At 38.0% G+C, this 21,357-nt stretch overlaps 1 protein-coding gene and 1 pseudogene across 1 annotated transcript in view; one reads left to right on the top strand and one right to left on the bottom strand.

Annotated features, from left to right (window-relative positions):
• The window catches only part of Septin10 (septin 10), a 78,743-nt gene that overhangs the window by 14,470 nt on the left and 42,916 nt on the right, over positions 1-21,357 (bottom strand). Inside the window, exons 6-9 of the mRNA XM_047522674.1 lie at positions 19,376-19,537; positions 17,070-17,166; positions 14,993-15,161; positions 1,066-1,198 (exon numbers count right to left, since the gene is read on the bottom strand). Coding sequence (XP_047378630.1) covers positions 1,066-1,198; positions 14,993-15,161; positions 17,070-17,166; positions 19,376-19,537 — 561 coding nt within the window. The remainder of the gene's footprint in view (positions 1-1,065; positions 1,199-14,992; positions 15,162-17,069; positions 17,167-19,375; positions 19,538-21,357) is intronic.
• Positions 15,466-15,643, top strand: LOC124963149 (cytochrome c oxidase subunit 7C, mitochondrial-like; annotated as a pseudogene).

The raw sequence follows: 21,357 nt of genomic DNA, 5'->3' as shown, positions 1-21,357 counted from the left end.
ATTCATGTTCTCAACTATTATGCCACCCCAAAACAACTACTGCCAAAAAGTATCAAGATCACTATGTGGGAACACATTATAAAAGAAAAATTCAAAAAGTCAGTTACTCTTAAAGGGTGCTGCACACAGAACTAAGACTAAAATAGGCCCCAGTATCATCATTTTACCCCTGGCTCCTTATTTTATTATAATCCAGTTTTTCCAAGCATGAAATAAGACCAACAATTTAACTCACAGTGATACTTTTAAAACTTGAGGTACATAAAGAAATGCTCACAAACTAAAACTTTTAAATAAAAATATTATTATTATTATCATGCAAGATGGTAACTCATATAGACAAACCTAGATGAGGTCTGAAAGTAATTATCTCACAACACCAACAACGAGTTATTTTTAGCCCTGTTCATGACGGAATAGGATTCTCGTAAACTGGATACCTGTTGGCATTAAGTACTTTGCTTTACTCTATGACAAAAATTAAAGGAGCAACCTAGAAATGTCAACTAAACATGAGTATGTGTTACCAACACTTTTGAAAATTCTCACTTATATATCCACTATACAACTTGAGCAAACAAAGCAGCTCAAACAACAGTCTTGATAAAGCTGTACTCCTTCTCCATTGTGATGTGTTCTGGGCAGCAGCACAGCATTTTGACAGCCTGCAATCAAGCTTGTTTCCACTTCTATATTCTAAGCCCTCTACTAATTCCTGCCTCTCCAGGCTTATTGGTGCAGACTTAATGCCTATGAGAGCTGATCAGGTTTCCTTTCCTGGACTGGCTGCAAGGAAGGTCAGAAAAAAATTTGTGTACAAGTTCTTGCAGTGTTATTACCATCTAACCCCTGCCTCTATTTTATGATCCTATCCTGGTTTCTCTTTTTTCTTTTACCCTAATTTGAATGTATGCTCTCCAAATGGATATTAAGACTTGCTTTTGTTAAAGACAGAATATAAATTCATGAAATTACAAAAAAAAAAGTGTCTAAACTGCATTAAGATAAATCCTCCAAAGTAATAGGACACCTAAAAAGAATCAATGTAAATCACATCAAACTTGCCTCTCTTTCAGCCTCTTTCAATATGGCTTCTTTCTCCTTTACTCGCTGCACAAACATCTGCTTCATTTCTTCTTCTTTTCTCTGACGCTCACCATACAATTCATGTCTTTTGGCTTCGTAGGTCTCTTGAACACTAAAAAAAGTTATCTGTGTTACTCTCAGGTTAAAAAGATGATGTAATAAGTTTGATAAATCTCATATACCTCAAAGTGGATATTAGAAATATAACAGCATGTACCAGTATCTGCTGATGTACAGAATCTGAAACATGCCATGTAAAAGCATTTGATAAAAGACCTCCAGTGCTATAGCTAATGTAGATATTAGAACTGATTAAAAAGTCCTTCACAAGAACTACCCTCCCAAACATGTTCCCTTTTTAGTCTCTGTTAAGTGGCATTAACTCTATCTAGAAACATTGAAGAAATGAAGTCACCTGAGACACTTCTCTTGCACTTATCTCTGTATCTGACCACCAGGGTTTATTAGTTCAGAATGTGAATCTGACATCATTAAAGTCCATCTTCTTTCCATTTCTACAGATATCCTATTACAGTCCAACTTGATCTTTGCCATTTTCTGCCTTTACTGTTACAATAATCTCCTATATCATCTCTGGACTTCTAGTTCCTCTTTTTTCACATTGTTCCTGCCATTCCTTAGATCTTCCACCAAAACCACAGACCTCCTTATCTTTTTTCCCAATTAGTTATGCTATCTATAGAATCCTTTGATTCTACTTTCCTAGATTCATTTCTCACCAAAACAAATTCAATTCCCTTAAGGTTCCAGCCACGCATGCCTATTCACTGTTCTTAAAGCATACCTCACATTTCAGGTATCTCCTTTGTTTCTGATGCTGCCACTCCCCACCCTCCTTCTGCCCTCATATTCCTCTATCCCTCAAGGTTAAATGCAGATGTAACTTTCTCTACAGGGCTTCTCCACTTCTCTACTTAGAATGAATTGTGACTTCCAAGCACTTCTGGGCATTTACATTTTGGCTGCCTCCCTCTCCCAACAGATCACAAATCCTGAGAACAGGAATGGGATCCCTATTTGTCTTCTTCATCTGACTATCTAGTAAAGCTCTTCAAAATAGTTTGGTGATGGAAACTTCTGGTTAGTAAAGGCAGATAAAATCAAGCAGAGCAAAGACTGTCCTGGAACTCTACAGACAGCTACCCTTTCTTAATTGTAACATTCCAGAAGTATAATAAACCTCATATGTCAAAAATAAACCTCATAAGTCCATTTTTAACTCTCTGAGAGAATACCCTGAAGGTCTGATGATAGGTAATACAAATTCACTTTCTTTCTGTGTCAGTTACTACTACTTATGAAAATACATATAAACAGACTTCAAAATATGATGGAATTCAGGAATTTGATTGATCTTAAATAGTGTAACTAAAGAAAGTTCAAGGAACAGCAGTTAAAAATGTTGCACAATAACTATTGTGACTTATAGTTAAGTTTATGGTATGCGTAGCAGATAACATGAGGAACACAAGTTAAACATCTATAAGAACATTCTAATTAAGAACAAAGCTTAGCGGGCTGGGGCTGTAGCTCAGTGGCAGAGTGCTTGCCTAGCCTGCATGAGGCACTGGGTTCAATCCTTAGCACCACATAAAAATAAACAAATAAAATAAAGCCATTCTGTCCATCTACAATTACAAAAAATTATAAAAAAAAAAAAAAAAAAAAAAAAAAAAAGAACAAAGCTTAGGCTGGGCATGTAGCTCAGCGGTAGTGCTTTCCTGCCATGCATGAGCCCCTGAGTTGGATTCACCAGCAGTGGAGTGGGGTGAAGTGGGGAGGGGAGGGTGAGGTAGGAAAAGAGCAAAGCTTATAAATGTACAAATGTCCTAGGTACCACATAACTGCCTCAGATGCCAAAGAGGCATTTTCCTTTGTACTAGTATTTTGTCTTTCCTACTTGAGTCTCATTTTTAAAAAGCCCCTAAGTCTATCAGATTTTATAAACCTCACTACATTTTGTTCGTACAACACTGGACTGAGAGCCTTTAAAAACAGACTCAATTGACATTATCTTGAATTCATATAAAATGTAACTCTCTTTAAAAATGCCTCCCTGCTCTGTACAAGTACTACAGTTGCTTAGAAAGAAAATAAATTTACATGATAAAAAGAAGAGCTCTAACATTTGTAGAGTATTTGCCATAAGCAATGGACATTTCTGAACTCATGTTCAATATTTAATTTCCACAGTAACCCTCAAGAACAAGCATTGATATTGTTTTATGGGTAAGAAAAATGAAAGTTGAGAAGTAAAATAATTTGTCCAAAATAACATAGCTTCAAAGTAATGAACTGGGATGTGAACCAGATCAGACTTGCTCCGAAGTCCCAATTCCCAAACATCATAAATCAGACTGTTTCAAGCAGGGTATCTCTGAAGGAGAGTGATGTGCTGCTCCTGAATATTTTCCATCATATTATACACTTGTCAACTCTGCACAACACACACTTATGAGAACAATTTTAATTAAAGAAAACTGCACTATCATTCAAAAGGTGGTGAGGAAACTCTTAGGGGATCTGGAAGGGAATGGTTTGTAGGGTTAGTATTGTGAAATGACTGCAACCACTATTTACTATATCATAGATTTATTCAAAGAAGATGAAAAAGCTTTCTTGCTATACTATTTATTTCCTTACTATAAAAGTAGCTTTGTCATGAATATTTAATGCCCACATGCTATAGCTGAAGATCTCACTAGCAAGGCTGAAAACCAAAGAGGAAGAAAAAAAACATTCTCAGATGCTCATGCCATCAAGGAACATCCTCAAGCCCTTCCCCAGACGACCTGTTTGTGTGTTTCATGTATAGTTTGAATATGACTGATGAACTTTTTTCTAAGTCTACTCTGGACTGAAAATAAAGTGAGTTATTTATCTCTTGAGGGCTCTAAAAATGCAAAATGTTACTATAATAAGCAAATCTAAAATTTTATATAAATCTTCCTTTCAAAATTATAGATCCTATAACACTTCAATGCCAGCGATTTTGTACAGAAATATTAAAGGTGATTAACTATGAAAAGATTAGTACATTAATCTGAAATTATTAAACTTGGGGATTCAAGAAGTTTTATAAAATTGTGTTTCATATTGTTTAAATAACCAATATAAAACATTAAAATCAAGTTATTAAAACCAGTAAGAGTATAATGCCATGTACTTGGATGTACATGATCACTTGTGGGCAGCTTAGGATACCAACTATGACTCAGCATAACCATTCAATAAGATGCAAACGGAAAACCAATGAAGAGGGCTGATAAAGACAAAGAGAAATAAAGGTCATCCTAACAAGTACATGTAAGTTCTTTTAAAAAAATTGCTGGATTAATATAGATTTTACATGTCAACCAAATTATAGTGATTACCGAATTAAACATGAAAGATTCACCAGAAAATAAAATGTAAAGTCTTAGAAACTCTGAAAAATAAAAATTTCCAATGTATCAGGCTACAGAATCACACCATTTAGCAACAAATAAGAAAGCACCAGTGGAGATACTTTGCCTCAGCTTAAACCAAGAAATCTAGTAAGAAATATCTCCTCCATCAAGGGGAGAAGGCAGAATCTATCCTCACACTGGAATCCAGTTCCCTTTCTTACTGCTCCCACCCAATCTAGAACTTGGCCTAACTGAAAAGTCTCCCCTCCTGATTCTCCAGGTTTAATGTGATTAGTGAACAAATGTTCTCCAAAGTAAAGAAATGCTCCATAAACACATGTGATGGGCAATGAATGGATCTTGACTGCCTAGCACTTGTCCATCTCCTTTGGTACTATGATCCTGACTACCTTTCCTCCATGGGATAGTTTGGTAGGACAATCCTTCAGGTTAATGCCCACTCCTAAATATGAGATAGGAACATGACCTAAGGTCACTGATTCCTGGTTTATGAACTATGAACAGAGAACAAAAGGTGACAGAACTGGTTTCAGTTCATTCACTTCACTCGAGCTAGAAAGAAACCCGTGCCTACTATTCTAAATGATTCTGTAAATCTTGACCTACCCCCACCTTCCAAACACTGCCCTTTTTGTTTAATGTAATAACTTGAGGTCTTCATTTTTGTACTTGTGCAGCATAAACCTAACCCTCATTTTCAACCAGTTGTCTGCTCCTTCTTTCTTGACAGTCTCTTCACTTAGCTTCAAAAAACGCCAGCAGTGGGTGTTCTCCACTGCTGGCTTTTTCTCACTCTCTCCTACCTGCTCATTCAAGTGACAAAACTGAGGGTGATTTAAAGTAGTTTCCAAAGCACCTTTCTTTTGAGATGTGTTTCTCCATCCAGGCAGTCTTATTATTGCTCATATTTTCAATTAGCCACCTAAAGGCCTATGATTCCAAAGGAGTCACTCCTTTGGCCCAGACCTTCTCTGAGCATAAAACACCCAAAGGTGCCTCACTGGACACTGTCACTAGAATGTCACAGAGGAAACTCTTAACAGATCCCAAAATGAGCTTATGAGCTCCATCATTCTTACCACTAACCTAATCTCAATGAATGGAATAGTCATCAACCTAATCAATGAAACCATAACCACAGAAGAGAAATCTTCCTCTAAGCATCTTCTGGGATCTTCTTAGATCTGATCACTAAATTCTTCCAATTTTACCTTCTAAATCTCTCAAATACATCCAGTTCTTTATTTTTATTGCTATTGTTCAAGAAATGTTCCCCTAATTGGCCTCCCCTAAACATTTGCTTATCTCTTCTATATGTTCATTACATTTATAGTCAAAAGTGATTTAAAAAGGCAAATATGGTATCCACCTAAAATGATTTGTCTTCTCTGTAAGACAAAGATAAGAATCCTCACCAGGGCCTCTGCATTGTGACTCCCTGCTACCTGTTCTATCAATCTGATGCTACCCTAACTCCCAACTGTTTATACTGACGTAGAAATAAAAACTTTCCATGACAAGGATAAACTATAAAAGAATGCCTGAACGACAAGACAGTACTACAAAGAATATGAAAAGATAAACTGCACACGAGGAACCCAAAAACAAATCCTAAAACTCCCAAGATGAAGATCAATGGAAGACTAAACATCTAAGTGAGAATCAAGACAGAATTAAATATAACAAATGTCAATAAACCACAAACACATATCCATAAAAACACTAAAATAAATGGTCTCAACTCCCCCATTAAAAGACAAAGATTAGCAGAACGGATCAAAAAACAAGGTGCAACTATATGCTCTTTGCAAGAGGTTCGAGATTCATCTCATAAGCAAAGACTCCCCCAGGTTTCAGCCTGGGATGAAAAAAATATATATATTCCATACAAATGAAGTCTGAAAACAAGTCAGAGTAGCTATTCTCATTTCTGACAAAGCAGACTTCAGCAAATATTAATCAGGGGCTGGGGATGTAGCTCAGTTGGTAGAGTACTTGCTGACCTTGGATTTAATCCCCAGCACCACACACAAAAAAATAATAATCAGAAGAGACAAAGAAGGCTACTACATTCTGGTAAAGGGAACAATCCAACAGGAAGATATAATGATAGTAAATAGATATGCCCCCAATGTCAGTATACTCAATTACATTTAAAAAAAAACCTCCTTGACATTAAATCTCAGACAGCCCCCAAAACAATAATACTGGGTGATTTCAACACACCCTTATCATTAATAGGTCATAGAAGCATAAAATCCATACAGATATATCTAACCTAAATAATACTATAAATCAAATGGGCATGATAGATATGTACAGAATATTTTACCCCCAAATAAATTTACCTTCTCAGCACCATGCAACATTCTCCAAAACATACCATATTCAACATCACAATGTAAGTCTTAGCAAAATAAAGAATGTAATTTCATGCAATCTATTGGACCAAATGGAATGAAACAAGAAATCAACAGCAAGAGAAATAATAGAAACCACATAAAAATGTGGAGACTAAACAATATAATATACCAATTCAATGCAATCCCCATCAAAACACCAATGACATTCTTCACAGAATTAGAAGAACAGACCTTAAGTTCATTTGGGAGAATAAGAGACTCAGAATACCCAAAGCAATTCTGAGCAAGAAAAGTGATACAGGAGGCATCACAATACTGATCTCAAATTGTATTACAGAGCTACAGTAGCAAAAACAGCATAGTATTGGCATCAAAATAGATGCAAAGATCAATGGAAGAGAAGACAGAGAGAGAGAAACCCTCATACAGTCATCTGATACTTGACAAAGTTGCAGAAAACATGTGGGAGAAAAGACAGCGTTTTTAACAAATGATGCTGGGAAAACTGGATATCCATGTGTAGAAAGAATGAAATGAGCTCCCTATCTCTTACCCTGCACAAAAGTCAAATCAAAATAGATTGAAGACCTAGGAATTAGACAAAAAACCTTGCAATGCCATTGTATAGGCACAGGCACTGACTTCCTCAACAAGACCCCTAAAGCTCAAGAAATAAAACCAAGAATCAATAAGTGGGATTCCATCAAATTACAAAACTTCTGCAGAGCAAATGAAATAATTAAAAGCATCAAGAGACAGCTTACAGAATGGGAAAAAATCTTTGCCAGCTACTTCTCTGACAGAAGATTAATATCCAGAATCTATAAAGAATTCAAAAAACTCAACAACATAAAAACAAAACTCAATTGATAAATGGGCAAAAGAACTATAACGAATTTCTCAAAAACAAAAACCCCAAAATTGGCCAACAAATATGTGTAAAAATGTTAAAACAACTGAAACAACCAGGGAAATGCAAATCAAAACCACACTAAGATTTTTCTCACTCCAGTGAAAGAGGGGATTATCAAGAACACAAACAATAATAAATACTGGTGAGGATGCGGGGGATGGGGAGGTAAACTCATACATTGTTGGTGGGACTGCAAATTAGGACACCACTCTGGAAAGTAGTGTGACAACTCCTCAAAAAACTAGGAATGGAACCACAATATGACCCTGCTATCCCACTAATTGGTATTTATCCAAAAGAACTAAATTCGGCATACTCTAGGGACACAGCCACAAGAATGTTTATAGAAACATAATTCACAAGTCATCCCCAGATGCCTGTCAATAAATTAATGGATCAAGAAAATATGGTATATAGGCAAAATGGAGTTTTTACTTGGCCATATAGAATGAAATAATGGCATTTGCCAGTAAATGGATTGAAATGGAGAACATCATGCTAAGTGAAATCAGCCAGACCCAGAAAACCAAGTGTCAAATGTTATCTCTCATATGTGGAAGCTAATGCAAAATAAGGGAAAGAAGGTGGTGGTGGTGGGAATCAGATATCAAAAATATAAAGGGAAGATGAGTGAAATAGAAGGAGAACAAGAGGGAAGGAGGAAAGAAGGGAAAAGGGAAGAAATATGGAATGAATTTAACAAAATCATGTTATAAGCATATATAAAATGTAACAACCAAAGGGAATTTCACCTTAACAGATATGTAGAATGAATAAATAAATAAATAAGTAAAGGAGCGAAAGGAAGACCAAGGGGGCGGGCCAAGATGGCGGACTAGAGGGCGGCTGCATTTCACGCTGCTCCAGGACGCAAGATTCAAAAGAGGAGATAGTGAGAGACTTGGGACCAACTCAAAGCTGCCAGGTGAGTCTCTCCTGTTGGGGAGGCGTCCCGGATGGGGCGGTAGCCCCGGAACGCAGGGAATTTGTGAAGTGGAGTTGCTCGGCGAGACGCCCCTCCCCCCCGCTGGAGCGGTAAACACAGACAACTGGGATCATCGTAGAGGAGGCGGCTCAGCATAGCGCTTGGACTCGAGCAGCCGCTGTGGCTCTGGGTGGCTGCCTGGGGAGGAGCTGCGTGGCGAGCTGTTTGGACCCAGAGTGACCGCTTCCAAACACCGGGGGGTTGCCCGGAGGAGGAGGAGAGGCCCGGCGGGTCGCTTGGGTCTAGGAGTGACTACATCAGAGCCACGGGCGGTTGCCAGAGGAGGAGCTGCGTGGTGAGCTGTTTGAACTCAGAGTGGGCGCTCCTGAGCGCCGGGGGACTGCCCAGAGGAAGAGGAGGAGCGCGGCGGGACGCTTGGTCTGGGAGTGACTGCATCAGAACCACAGGCGGTTGCCAGAAGAGGAGCTGCGTGGTAAACTGTCTGAACCCAGAGCGAGCGCTCCTGAGTGCCGGGAGGTTGCCCGGAGGAGGAGGAGGAGAGCGGCGTGTTGCTTGACCTGGGAGTGGCTGCATCAGAGCTGCGGGCGGTTGCCAAAGGACGAGCTGCGTGACGAGCTGTTTGAACTCGGAGCAGCTGCTCCAGAACACTGGTGGCCTGCCTGGAGGAGGAGAGCGGTGGGACGCTTAGCCTGGGAGTGACTGCATCAGAACCACAGGCGGTTGCCAGAGGAGGAGGCGAGTGGTGAGCTGATTGGACTAAAAGCAACCGCTCCTGAACACCGGTGGCCTGCCTGGAGGAGGAGCGTGGTGAGTCACCTGGTCTCGGAGCCACCGTTCCTGAACACCTGGGGGGCTACCCCAAGGAGGAGGAGGAGAAACAGGGCGGGTCACTTGGACTTGGAGTGACTGCCTAGGGCTACGGGTGGTTGGCGGGAGGAGGAGACCCGAAGTGAGTTGTTTGGATTCCTAGTGACTGCGTCGGAAACCGGGCGGCTGTCCGGAGGAGGAGGTGTGTGGCGGGTCTCTATGTCTCGGAGCTATTGTACAGGGCTCCAGGTGGTGGCTCAGGGGAGGGGCTGCATAGCCAGGCGATTGGTGCAGAGCAGGGTCCCAGGAGCTAGGTGGCTTCTTGCTGGAAGAGCCGCACAGAGACACGCCTAGGGGCGGAGCGAAGTTTCCAGGGCTGCGGGCAGATTCTCTGGGAGAGGCAGCCTAAGGAGACTCGCCTGCGAAGGGTGAGGCTCCCAGGCCCGGGACGTAGGTCCGGGCCCCTGGGATCGTTGCAGAAGAAGACAGCCCAGCCCAGGAGGTAGTTGTAGATTGAGGGGAACCTCTAGGAGGGCAACTGACTAGCGAGACGTCCCCACCGAGTGACTCTTCCCGGCCGGGGGAGGTTTTCCCACAGGGACGGTAAAGCCAGAGACATAGGCACAAACAGGCCTTGCCTCAGCCCACAGTCTACTTCCCCATTGGATGACCATTGGTCAACAAGTGGAGGCACTTCCGCCCACTAGCAGGGAATATACGCCACCTGAGGGTTACCACACCTAGAGAGGCAGCTTCTTCGTGGAGCTCTGCATTATCAACCTCCTCCAAGACTTCAGGCTACTGAAGGATAAGAGGGGATATACTAGCAATCTTCAGGGACATTATAAGTTGATAGAGGAAATCTGCAATATCTTAATGACCCACTGATCCCTGAACAATATGAGAAAACAAGGGAAGAAAATGCCCCAAACAAATCTAGATGTTACATCAATAAAATCCAACGACAGCATGGCAGAAGAAATGACAGAAAGGGAGTTCAGAATGTACATAATTAAAATGATTAGGGAAGCAAACGATGAGATGAAAGAGCAAATGCAGGCATTGAACGATCGCACCAATCGACAGTTAACAGAGCAAATTCAGGAAGCAAAAGATCATTTCAATAAAGAGTTAGAGATATTGAAAAAAAACCAAACAGAAATCCTTGAAATGAAGGAAACAATAAACCAAATTAAGAACTCCATAGAAAGCATAACCAATAGGATAGAACAGCTGGAAGACAGAACTTCAGATATTGAAGACAAAATATTTAACCTCGAAAACAAAGTTGAACAAACAGAGAAGATGGTAAGAAATCATGAACAGAATCTCCAAGAACTATGGGATATCATGAAAAGGCCAAATTTGAGAATTATTGGGATTGAGGAAGGTTTAGAGAAACAAACCAAAGGAATGAACAATCTATTCAATGAAATAATAACAGAAAATTTTCCAAATCTGAAGAATGAAATGGAAAATCAAGTCCAAGAGCCTACAGAGTGGGAGAATATCTTTGCCACTCATACTTCAGATAGAGCAATAATTTCCAGAATCTATAAAGAACTCAAAAAACTCTACACCAAGAATGTAAATAATCCAATCGACAAATGGGCTAACGAAATGAATAGACACTTCACAGAAGATATACAAGCAATCAACAAACATATGGAAAAATGTTCAACATCTCTAGTAATAAGAGAAATGCAAATCAAAACCACCCTAAGATTCCATCTCACCCCAATTAGAATGGCAATTATCAAGAATACAACCAACAACAGGTGTTGGCGAGGATGTGGGGAGAAAGGTACACTCTTACATTGCTGGTGGGGCTGCAAATTAGTGCAGCCACTCTGGAAAGCAGTGTGGAGATTCCTTAGAAAACTTGGAATGGAAACACCATTTGACCCAGCTATCCCACTCCTTGGCCTATACCCAAAGGACTTAAAATCAGCATATTACAGAGATACAGCCACATCAATGTTCATAGCTGCTCAGTTCACAATAGCCAGATTGTGGAACCAACCTAGATGTCCTTCAATTGATGAATGGATAAAGAAAATGTGGTATATATATACAATGGAATATTACTCAGCCATAAAGAACAATAAAATTATGGCATTTGCAGGCAAATGGATGAAACTGGAGAATATCATGCTAAGTGAGATAAGCCAATCTCAAAAAACCAAAGGAAGAATGATATTCCTAATAAGTGGATGATGACACATAATGGGGGGTGGGAAGGGTTAGTGTTGGGGTTGGAGTTGGGTTTAGGGAGGGGGGCAGGAATGGAGGAAGGAAGGACTGTATAGATGGAGGGGAAGGGTGGGAGGGGAGGGGGGGAAGGGAAAAAAATGGCAGAATGAATCAAACAACATTACCCTATGTAGATTTATGATTACACAAATGGTATGCCTTTACGCCATGTACAGAGAAACAACATGTATCCCATTTGTTTACAATTTTATAATAAAAAAAAAAAAAAAAAAAAAAAAAAGAAAGGAAGACCAATACAAGAGAGAGGGAGAAGGCAGGGAGAGGGAGGGATGAAAGGGTGGCGAATGGAGATTAAAATCAAATTTCTTACATGCTTGATTTTGTCAAAATCAACCCAACTACTATGCATAATTATAATGCTCTAATTTTACAAACAAAAAAAACAAACATGCTATCACTCCTAAAACGATTTTACGTTCTCTCTAGGATAAAGATCAAAGCCCTCACCAAAGCCTCAGTGCTGGTGATTCCCCGCTGCCAGTTCTCTCAATCTTATGCTACCCTGGACCCCACCCGTTTGTACTCCAGGGCACTGCTGTCCTTCAAGTCTTAAACATGCCATATACTCGCTATGCCTTTGGGGCTTTTGCATGTGTCTTACTGTTTTTCCCAACTTACTATAACTCAAAACAAGTCACTGCCTCAAGAAAGTCTTCCCTAATCTTCTAGCTTAAATTAGGATCCCTCCTTTCACCTTATACTTTGTCTACCTTTCCTTTGGTGCACACATTACAAGTGTAATTTACTGTGCAATTTGGGACTTAATTTTGGCCTCGCCTACAAGCTTGTAAACCCCATGAGAGCCAGAATTATATGAAATCCCTAGCACTTATCCCATAGCCTTGCAAACAGCAGACACTTTGGAGGTGGGGAGTGGTAGAGTACATGCATAGCATGCATGCCCCCAGCAACTCAACCAAAAAAAAAGAAAGAAAAGCAGACACTTCAAAATACTAAAGATTTTATCCAGTATTTTTCACTACTGACTCCCAAATTACTATCTCAGCCCTTTCTCAAATTCCAGATATATTTATGCAATTTTACCTGAATTTTAAAATTATAAAAATTATTATTGTTGTTGTTATTAATTTGGCACTAGGGTACCAGGAGTGCTTTACCACTGAGCTACATCCCTAACCCTTTTTATATTTTATTTTGAGATGGGGTCTTGTTAAGTTGCTTAGGGCCTCACTAAGTTGCAGAGGCTGTCCTCAAACTTAAGATCCTCCTGCCTCAGTGTCCTGAATTGCTGGGATTATAGGCATATGCCACCACAGCCAGTTCTGAATATTTAATAAGCAGCTTAAATTTAATATTTTGAAAATCTCTCAATTACCAATGCCGGTCCTAAATTCTCCCTGTCCAACCTTGTTCATGTGGGAATAAACATGACATCTATTCACCCTGTTTCTCAGGTCAAAATAGTGATTGAGGGCTTGGAATGTAGCTCAGAAGTAGAGCACCTGCCTTGCATTCATGAGGCCCTGGGTTTGATCCCAGCAATGCAAATAAACAATAATAAATAAAAAGAGTCACTGAAGTAATCTTTCATCCCTCTTTCCTTTGCACCCCACATTCAAATCAATCCATCACTGGATTCTTAAAATTATATATCCTAAAAATTCTTCTCACTCCTCTATCACTACCAACCTTTTCTAAAGTCTTTATGTTCTCGTACCTGGTCTCCTAACTTGGTCTCCCCACTTTCACTTCTGACTGCCACCTATCTTCTCATTCACAAAGGGCAGTGTCCTCCTCCCATACCCACCCAAGAGTGACCATCTGACCCACTGTGCATACGTACCCAGTGTCTAGTATGCTGAGCAGATGGTAGACAAACAGTAAATATTGGTTGAAAGACTGAATGAGCATATTAAAATGTAGATTTCTAGGTTCCATCCCTGGAAATTCTGACCCTGCATTTTTTAATCATCTACAGGTGACTACGATGAATCCACCAGGCAACCTGGATCCCTCTTCTTAGAGAGTACTACTCCAAAGCTGTCCCGCTTGCTCTCTCTCAGGGTATCTGCCTCCTTAGTGCACACAGAGACCTTTGCACTGACCCTGAGGCTTGGAAGAAATGAGAAGAGAAGCCTCCTTTGGGAAACACTAGGAAAGCCAACTTGAGATGATTAATCTTTAGTAAAGATATAATACAATAAGAAAATCATTAGGTTTATCACAATATTGGCCCATGACCAGAATACGGCATACCTGAATTTGGTGAGGAAGGATTGAGTATATATAATTCTTAATTTATTATGCTACAACATAATACACTAATAAAATTTAACTTTATCTAAGATTAAATCTTGCACAAGGTCAAGGGCAATTACAATACTGATTGGAGTCTCCTGTTCTTTCCTGTTGTTTTTACTCTGAGGCACATGCTAATAGGCAGGGAAATGACTGGAATTCATTTATAATGGAATGGAAAAGGAATCCTCAGTCTTAAAAAAACAAGTTTAAAAAAGTGTTTGCTTTAAGGATCTCATGCTTTATTCCATGCAAAACTGGATGAAAATGCTGTATCAAATCAGATTTGATGTAAAGGATTAGGATTTCAAAAAAGAAAAAAAGGGCAGGGATATAGCACCATATAAAATTTCCAAGGACATTTAGAGCAACATTGAATTCTCTATGCTCTAACCATTGAAGCAAGAAGTCTTAAGGTTCTAAAATTCTTATAACTACATTGTGATATTGTAAGAAACAACCTAATCTCGGACTGTACACACATTCTTTCCTTATAAAATCCTTTGCTAAGTTTCAGTCATTCTAAAAAGTTCTTCAGGATAAAAACCAAATGACCGAGTTTTAGATTATTTAATATGATTTGTAGTCCAACTTTCTTTGTGATAATTGTTCAATATACTTTCATCTGTTTCAGATAAATACAAAAATAAAACTAAAAATGAGTGTTTTTCCTTCACTTATTCATTCCAGTGTATTATGAAATCAAGGGCTTTGAGTCAGACAAGGAGTTAAAGATCCTTCAGAAGCAAGAAGGATTAAAGTGATTCAAGAAGGACAATAAATATTTGTTGTTAAATGATTTGATTTTCTGAGTTTGGGATATTTTAAGAAATACATTCCCATTTTTCTGGATACATAAAAAGGTACAATCCTTTCTAACTTCCTCTTGGCTTCTCAACAAAGTCTCCCTTACCTGACAGGCTTGTTTTCAGGGCCCACATCTGTAAAGCCCATTTCCTCCAGTTTGCAACGCCTATAGAGCTCATAGTGCCTAATGTGAGTCTGCTCCTGTAGGTCCTCCATGTTTGTACAAATGAGCATTTCTCGCAACTTTACAAAGTCACAGTGGTTTTCATTTTCCACTAATCAGAAAAAAAAAAAAAAAAGAAAAAGAAAAGAGCAACACTGTTTTTTAATTCTTGGCACACAATTAGTATTTGTTGAATACACAAATAAAACATGAAAAATGAACATCAAAATTATCGATATGGTTAACAGCTATAATTATTTTATACAAGTAATCAAGGTCTTGCCTTATACACACTGTATTATAGACAGTGTTAATTAACAGACTGGGGGATTGGCTTTAAATTTACTAGCCAACAGACAAACAGAAAATGGTAAAGGAATACATGTTATGTTACACATGCTCAAGATATTTCATGAATGTTGGGACAGAGCATTTGGAGGTTCACTACTTCGGTGGTCCATCGGAGCCACTGGGAAGAATCTGCCATTTTCAGTGGAAAACAAGTGGCGCTTACTGGTTATGATGACCTTATTCTTTGGATCAGGTTTTGCTGCACCTTTCTTTATAGTAAGACACCAACTGCTTAAGAAATAGGGATGTTGTAATCCATCCATTTAACAGATATGACGAATGTTTTAAGAGGTGCAGTCTCTGAAAACTGAATCAAACTCTTGGATTCATAGCATACTGGATATGTTTGTAAATAAACTAATAACATGAAAAAAAAGATATTTCATGAATGTTTTGTTAGCAGTTCACAAATAATACTCAGAACATTTCAAACCGTGCTCTAAAGAATATGTAATATTATTTCATCTAAATGTAGTAAATTGTGCAAACAAGAATATCATCTATTCATCATAATTATCAAATTCTTTTTCTATAATACATTTGTGAATTCAAAATTAGTGAATATACTATATGATCTTTATCCAACTTTATGGTGACCAATGACTAAATAAACACATTATTGTGACCAACAATCTTAAATGCAATTATTCCATGTATTTACTTATTTATTTTTGAGACAGAATCCCACTATGTTGTTCAGGTTGGCCATGAACTCACAAGTCTCCTGCTTTGGCCTCCTGTGTAGCTGGGATTAGAGGCATTCACCACCACGCCCTGCTTGCCCTTACTTTTATATTTTTAGTACAAGTATTAAAAATAAAAATTTTAAAAGTTGTCAATTTAAAAAATTGTATTTTGAAGCCAGTAAATGGATAGGGGTATTCTATTCCCCATTAATTAACATCACAAATAAATGAACCAGATAGTGCTAATTACTTACTCATTAAAAATGGCAGATAATCTAAATGTCAAGTGAATTTAACTTTTTTCAACTTGGTTGAATGATTTATTTGTTCTGGAACAGTTTGGTAATAGTTTGATCAGAAAAAAAAAAGATAAATTTACAGGATCATGGATTATTGTTCCCTATAGTTAAGTGATAATTAGTTTAAATATCGTGTTCAAATATTACTTTACACATTCAAATTTTGATCAAGAGTTGGGGGGTATAGCTCAGTGAATCCCTGGGTTCAATCCCAAGCTCCCACAAAAAAAATCCACATTTTGATCAAAATGCCCACCCAGTGCTTCCCACTTTCTGCATGGCACCAGGGGAGACAACGTGGGAACAATACAGGGAGAATGGGGTGGCTCTGCCTCGCCTCTGACAACCAATCATAATTCAAAATAAGCAACACCTCAGAGACTAAATTAACTACATCAGAGATTATGAGGCAACACAGATCTTTTTTTTTTCTTTCTTTTTTTTTTTTGCTGTTGTTGTTTTGTTTTATTTTTGTGGTACTGGCGATTAAACCCAGGGGCACTTTACCACTGAGCTACATCTCCAGTTCTTTTTATTTTTTGCTTAAAGTCTCCTTAAGTTGCAAGTCTCGCATCAAGCTTGAAATCATACTGCATCAGCCTCCTGAGATGTTGGGATTACAGGTGTGTGCCACCATGTTCTGTACAATATATATATTTTCAAGTCACTGTTTATCTTATTTACCTTGTACAATACCCCAAGGGTACTGACGAGCTCTGACCATCTTGTTTCCAACTTTTACCTCATCCATACTTCCCACAACAGCAAATGGCAACTGTTCCTATAAAGGAACCATAACATCAATCTCATTTTCTCATACCAAAGTGACAACTGATTAGTTATAAAATTATGAAAACAATAGAGAATAACTTTTAAACAACAAATCTATAAAAATCTAACAACCACCTATGCCTCAGATTTAAAACCTGGTTTTGAATATGTACTGACTATACTATAAAAATCATTTGGGGGCCCTATGAAGAAAATTCTTCCTGAGCATCTCCTAATGCAAGGCATTGTGCTATTGGGAATAGAGAAAAAAAAAAAAAAAAAAAAAAGAATTTTAGTGTGTCTCTTTTGTTTTTTTGGGTCAATACTACTTTAGCTCTAAAAAGCCCAAAAATACAATGTTGAATTACACATATACCATAATATATATAATGAAACTATGTATCTATATTTAGGGTATAGAGTATATTGTACTAAAACAAATTAATATACAAAGTTCCAAATTAATGCTAATACAGTAAGTGCTATAGAAATTGAGAGAAGCCAGAGATCACAGGGAGCAGGAAGATATAAGCCAAGCTATATTTGGAAGGATGGGATTTAGACAGATCAAGCAGAAGAACTAGCAAAGGAAGGAGATTGTGAACAAAAAACTTGATTCAGGGGCTGAAAATAAATGAGTTTATCTGAAATTGAGAATTAATATAGAGGAAAAATCTAATGTAAGAAGTATTGAGTACTATTTAGTTTAATATTAAGTAACTGACATTGAGTTTTTTAATTGTTCCTTTCTGAAAAATTATTCTAGGATAGCACGAGAAATAAAATCAAATATAAAGATAATTTATATTTAATATATAAATTATAAATATATAAAATAAAAATATAAGTACACAAATATATATTTTTTCCTGATAAATGAAGACCACTTCATTTACATTAGTCCACTTTTTCTAGAATTTCTTAATATAAATGGTATATAAAAAAGTCAGAAAATAAAAGGGAAAATAGAGAATCAACAGTTAATGAATGTCAATGTTAGGCACTTAACTAGGAGTGTATCATTTAATCCTTGTGACAACTCTTAAGATAGGTACTATTAACCTAATTTTGTAGATCAGTTAACAGTCTTGGGGAGGTTAATAACTCTTACAGAGCATATGGTTAAATTTCCCTTAGTCCCAAACCCATGATCCTTCAAAATAAGACCAGATATTTAAGAGATGTGATAACTTGAAGAAAGTAAAAAGAATTTAGTCATCCTTGTTAAAAGTTAAGTGAATGTTTCAGACATATGTATGGCACTATAAAGGAGGGTATACGTGAATACCAGCTTGAAGAGATCTCCCTGAAGACTGACTCTAAAACATTCCAAGGGAGGTTGTAGTGTATGCTCACATTTGTTTAAAACAGGACAGAAAGGCAATCTTTTGTAGACAAATTAAAGAGGATTTCACAAAAGGTGTATCCCAGTCTCACAACTGCATAGCTGTATTCAGATGAAAGTGGGGAGGAAGGAAAATATACTTAGAAATATATTCTCAATATCTTTTTACCAATTTAAAAAATGTTTTATTCTTATACTTATTAAAATTACACCTTGGGTTAGCAATATAGCTCAGTTGGTGAGTGCTTGCCTCACATGCACAAGGCCCTGGGGTCAATCCCCAGCACCACAAAAAAAGAAAAAAAGAAAAAAAAATTTCACCTTGTTTTGAAGTATTTTTGGAAAATACAAAGGAAATTAAATCACAGAGGTCCCCCCTTATCCAGACAGAATACATTTAAAAATCCCCAGTGAATGCCTGAAACTGCAGATATTACCAAACCCTATATTTACTATTTTCTTCACACATACATATCTATGATAGATTTATTTATAAATTAGGTACATGAAGAGATTAACAATAACTAATAAAATGGAATAATTATAACAATATACTAATAAAAATTACACAACTATGGACTCTCTCTCAAAATACCTTATTATACTATGCCCATCCTTCCTTTTATGATATAAGTTGATACACTGCCCGTGATGAGCTTTCATCATACTATTCAGAATGGTACACAATGAATTAGAACTTAGAAATTATTTATTTCTGGAATTTGCTAATTAATATTTTTCAGACTACAATTTACCATGGGTAACTAAAACTTCAGAAAGCAAAACTTCGGATAAGGGAGACTACTTTTGCACTGACAATAATCACAAGTATTTTCATAGGTAAAACAGACTCCATTTTCCTTTAGGAGCTTACATTCATTGCAGCATTGATTTTAGCAATAGTATCATCATCTGTTGGGAACTGGTATATCTGGACACCATTGCAGACCAATTCACTCATGAGCTTGATCTTAAATTTCTGTAATTCAGATTTAGAAATTGTATCTGCTTTGGCAATCACCGGAATAATGTTCACCTATTAGGCAGAAAGAAAAACAAAATCTTGTAATTGAGGATTTGTTTTTAATCTTGTAATTATTTGTTCACACAAAACCATGTAATCCCTGACAATAAAATTCCTTACCCAAGACCAGAGGTTGATAAACTATGGTCCAGCTTGTTTCGACTTTAAAAAATAAAGACATATTAGAACACCACCATGCTCACTCATGTAGGTACTGTTCATGGTTGCTTTTTTATTACAACAGCTGAGACTAGTAGATGCCACAAAGACCATATTGCCTCGAAGCCTCATTTATTTCCTGGCCCTCTACAGAAAAAACAAGTAGACCTCTGACTCAAATAAGCATTGGCTATCACTTGATACACACAAACACATATATGCCTTATAGAGTCATCCCTATAGATATTACAGTAAATATTTTTTAGTTGGAGATGGACACAGTATCTTTATTTTATTTATTTACTAATTTTTTTATGTGGTACTGAGGATCAAACCAGTGCCTCACATGTGCCAGGCAAGTGCTCTATCACTGAACCACAACCCCAGCCCCTAGTGACTGTTTTTAAAAAGCAGAGCTTGTGAGTTCAGGGTATAGCTCAGTGGTGGAGCACTTGCCTACAATGTGTAGTATATGCAAGGCCCTGGCTTCAATCCCTAACACCACACACACACACACACACACACACACACACAATAATAATAATAATAGTAATAATAATAAAGCAAAGAAAGCAGAGTTCTTATTAAAATTAATCTCTTATGCCAGGCATGGTGGCGCACACCTATAATCTCAGTGGCTTGGGAGGCTGAGACAGGAGGATCACAAGTCCCAAAGCCAGTCTTAGCAATGGTGAGACACTAAGTAACTCAATGAGACCCTGTCTCTAAATAAAATACAAAATAGGACTGAGGATGTAGCACAGTGGTTGTGTGCCCCTGAGTTCCATCCCTGGTACAAAAAAAAAAAAAATTAATCTTTCATTAATTTTAGAAATCTTTCTTTCTTTCCCTTGCAGTCTCTTATAATTCCATCACACATATTGTACAATATGTAAAATATGGGCTGGGGTTGTGGCTCAATGGCAGAGCACTTGCCTGGTATGTGTGAGGCACTGGGTTCCATTCTCAGCACCATATATAAATAAATGAATAAAATAAAGGTCTATCAACATCTAAAACATTTTTTTAAAAATGTAAAATACAATAAACAGTAAACTGAAACTGCTTGCTTAATTCACTAACAACTTTTATTTCTTAATAATCCAAGCACTAATTAGTGACTAGTTGTCACTGGCTCTTTGCAGTGCCAAATCCAGGGGTATTTGTCACCGCCTGCAGCAACAATTTGCACGGGTCTTTATCGGTGGTGGACTGGAAACAAACTGCTTCTATCTTTCTTTTAGTGGGCTGCTTTATCACTTATTCGCTTATTCCCTGGGCTATTGAGGAAGAAAAGCTTTTCTTAGAGAGAGAGAGAGAGAGAGAGAGAGAGAGAGAGAGAGAGAGAGACTACACTTTCAGAAATCTTATCTTCCTAGTTCTGCTGCTTCTTCTTAAAGGTGCGTCCTTCATCCTGTGAACTAAGGGTGCGTCTATCTGAGGTGTTTTAGTGATGTGTCCCGCGTTCTGCGATCTGTGATCTGCAAACTGAAGATGTGTTCTCAGTTCTCCGCTCTGTGATCTGCCTTCCGCCGGTGCCCCTACTCACTGCTTCTATCTGCTTGCTGCTTCTTCTTCCTTTCTGCTAGTGGCTTCTACTCCGCTTCTTTCTGCTGGCTGCTGCTCTTACTGTTGCTCCTTACTCTCGCACCCCCGCCCACTACCCACTTATA

Source organism: Sciurus carolinensis, chromosome 13 (assembly GCF_902686445.1).
Source record: "Sciurus carolinensis chromosome 13, mSciCar1.2, whole genome shotgun sequence".
Taxonomy (NCBI): domain Eukaryota; kingdom Metazoa; phylum Chordata; class Mammalia; order Rodentia; family Sciuridae; genus Sciurus; species Sciurus carolinensis.
This window is presented reverse-complemented; position numbering and strand designations above follow the sequence as displayed.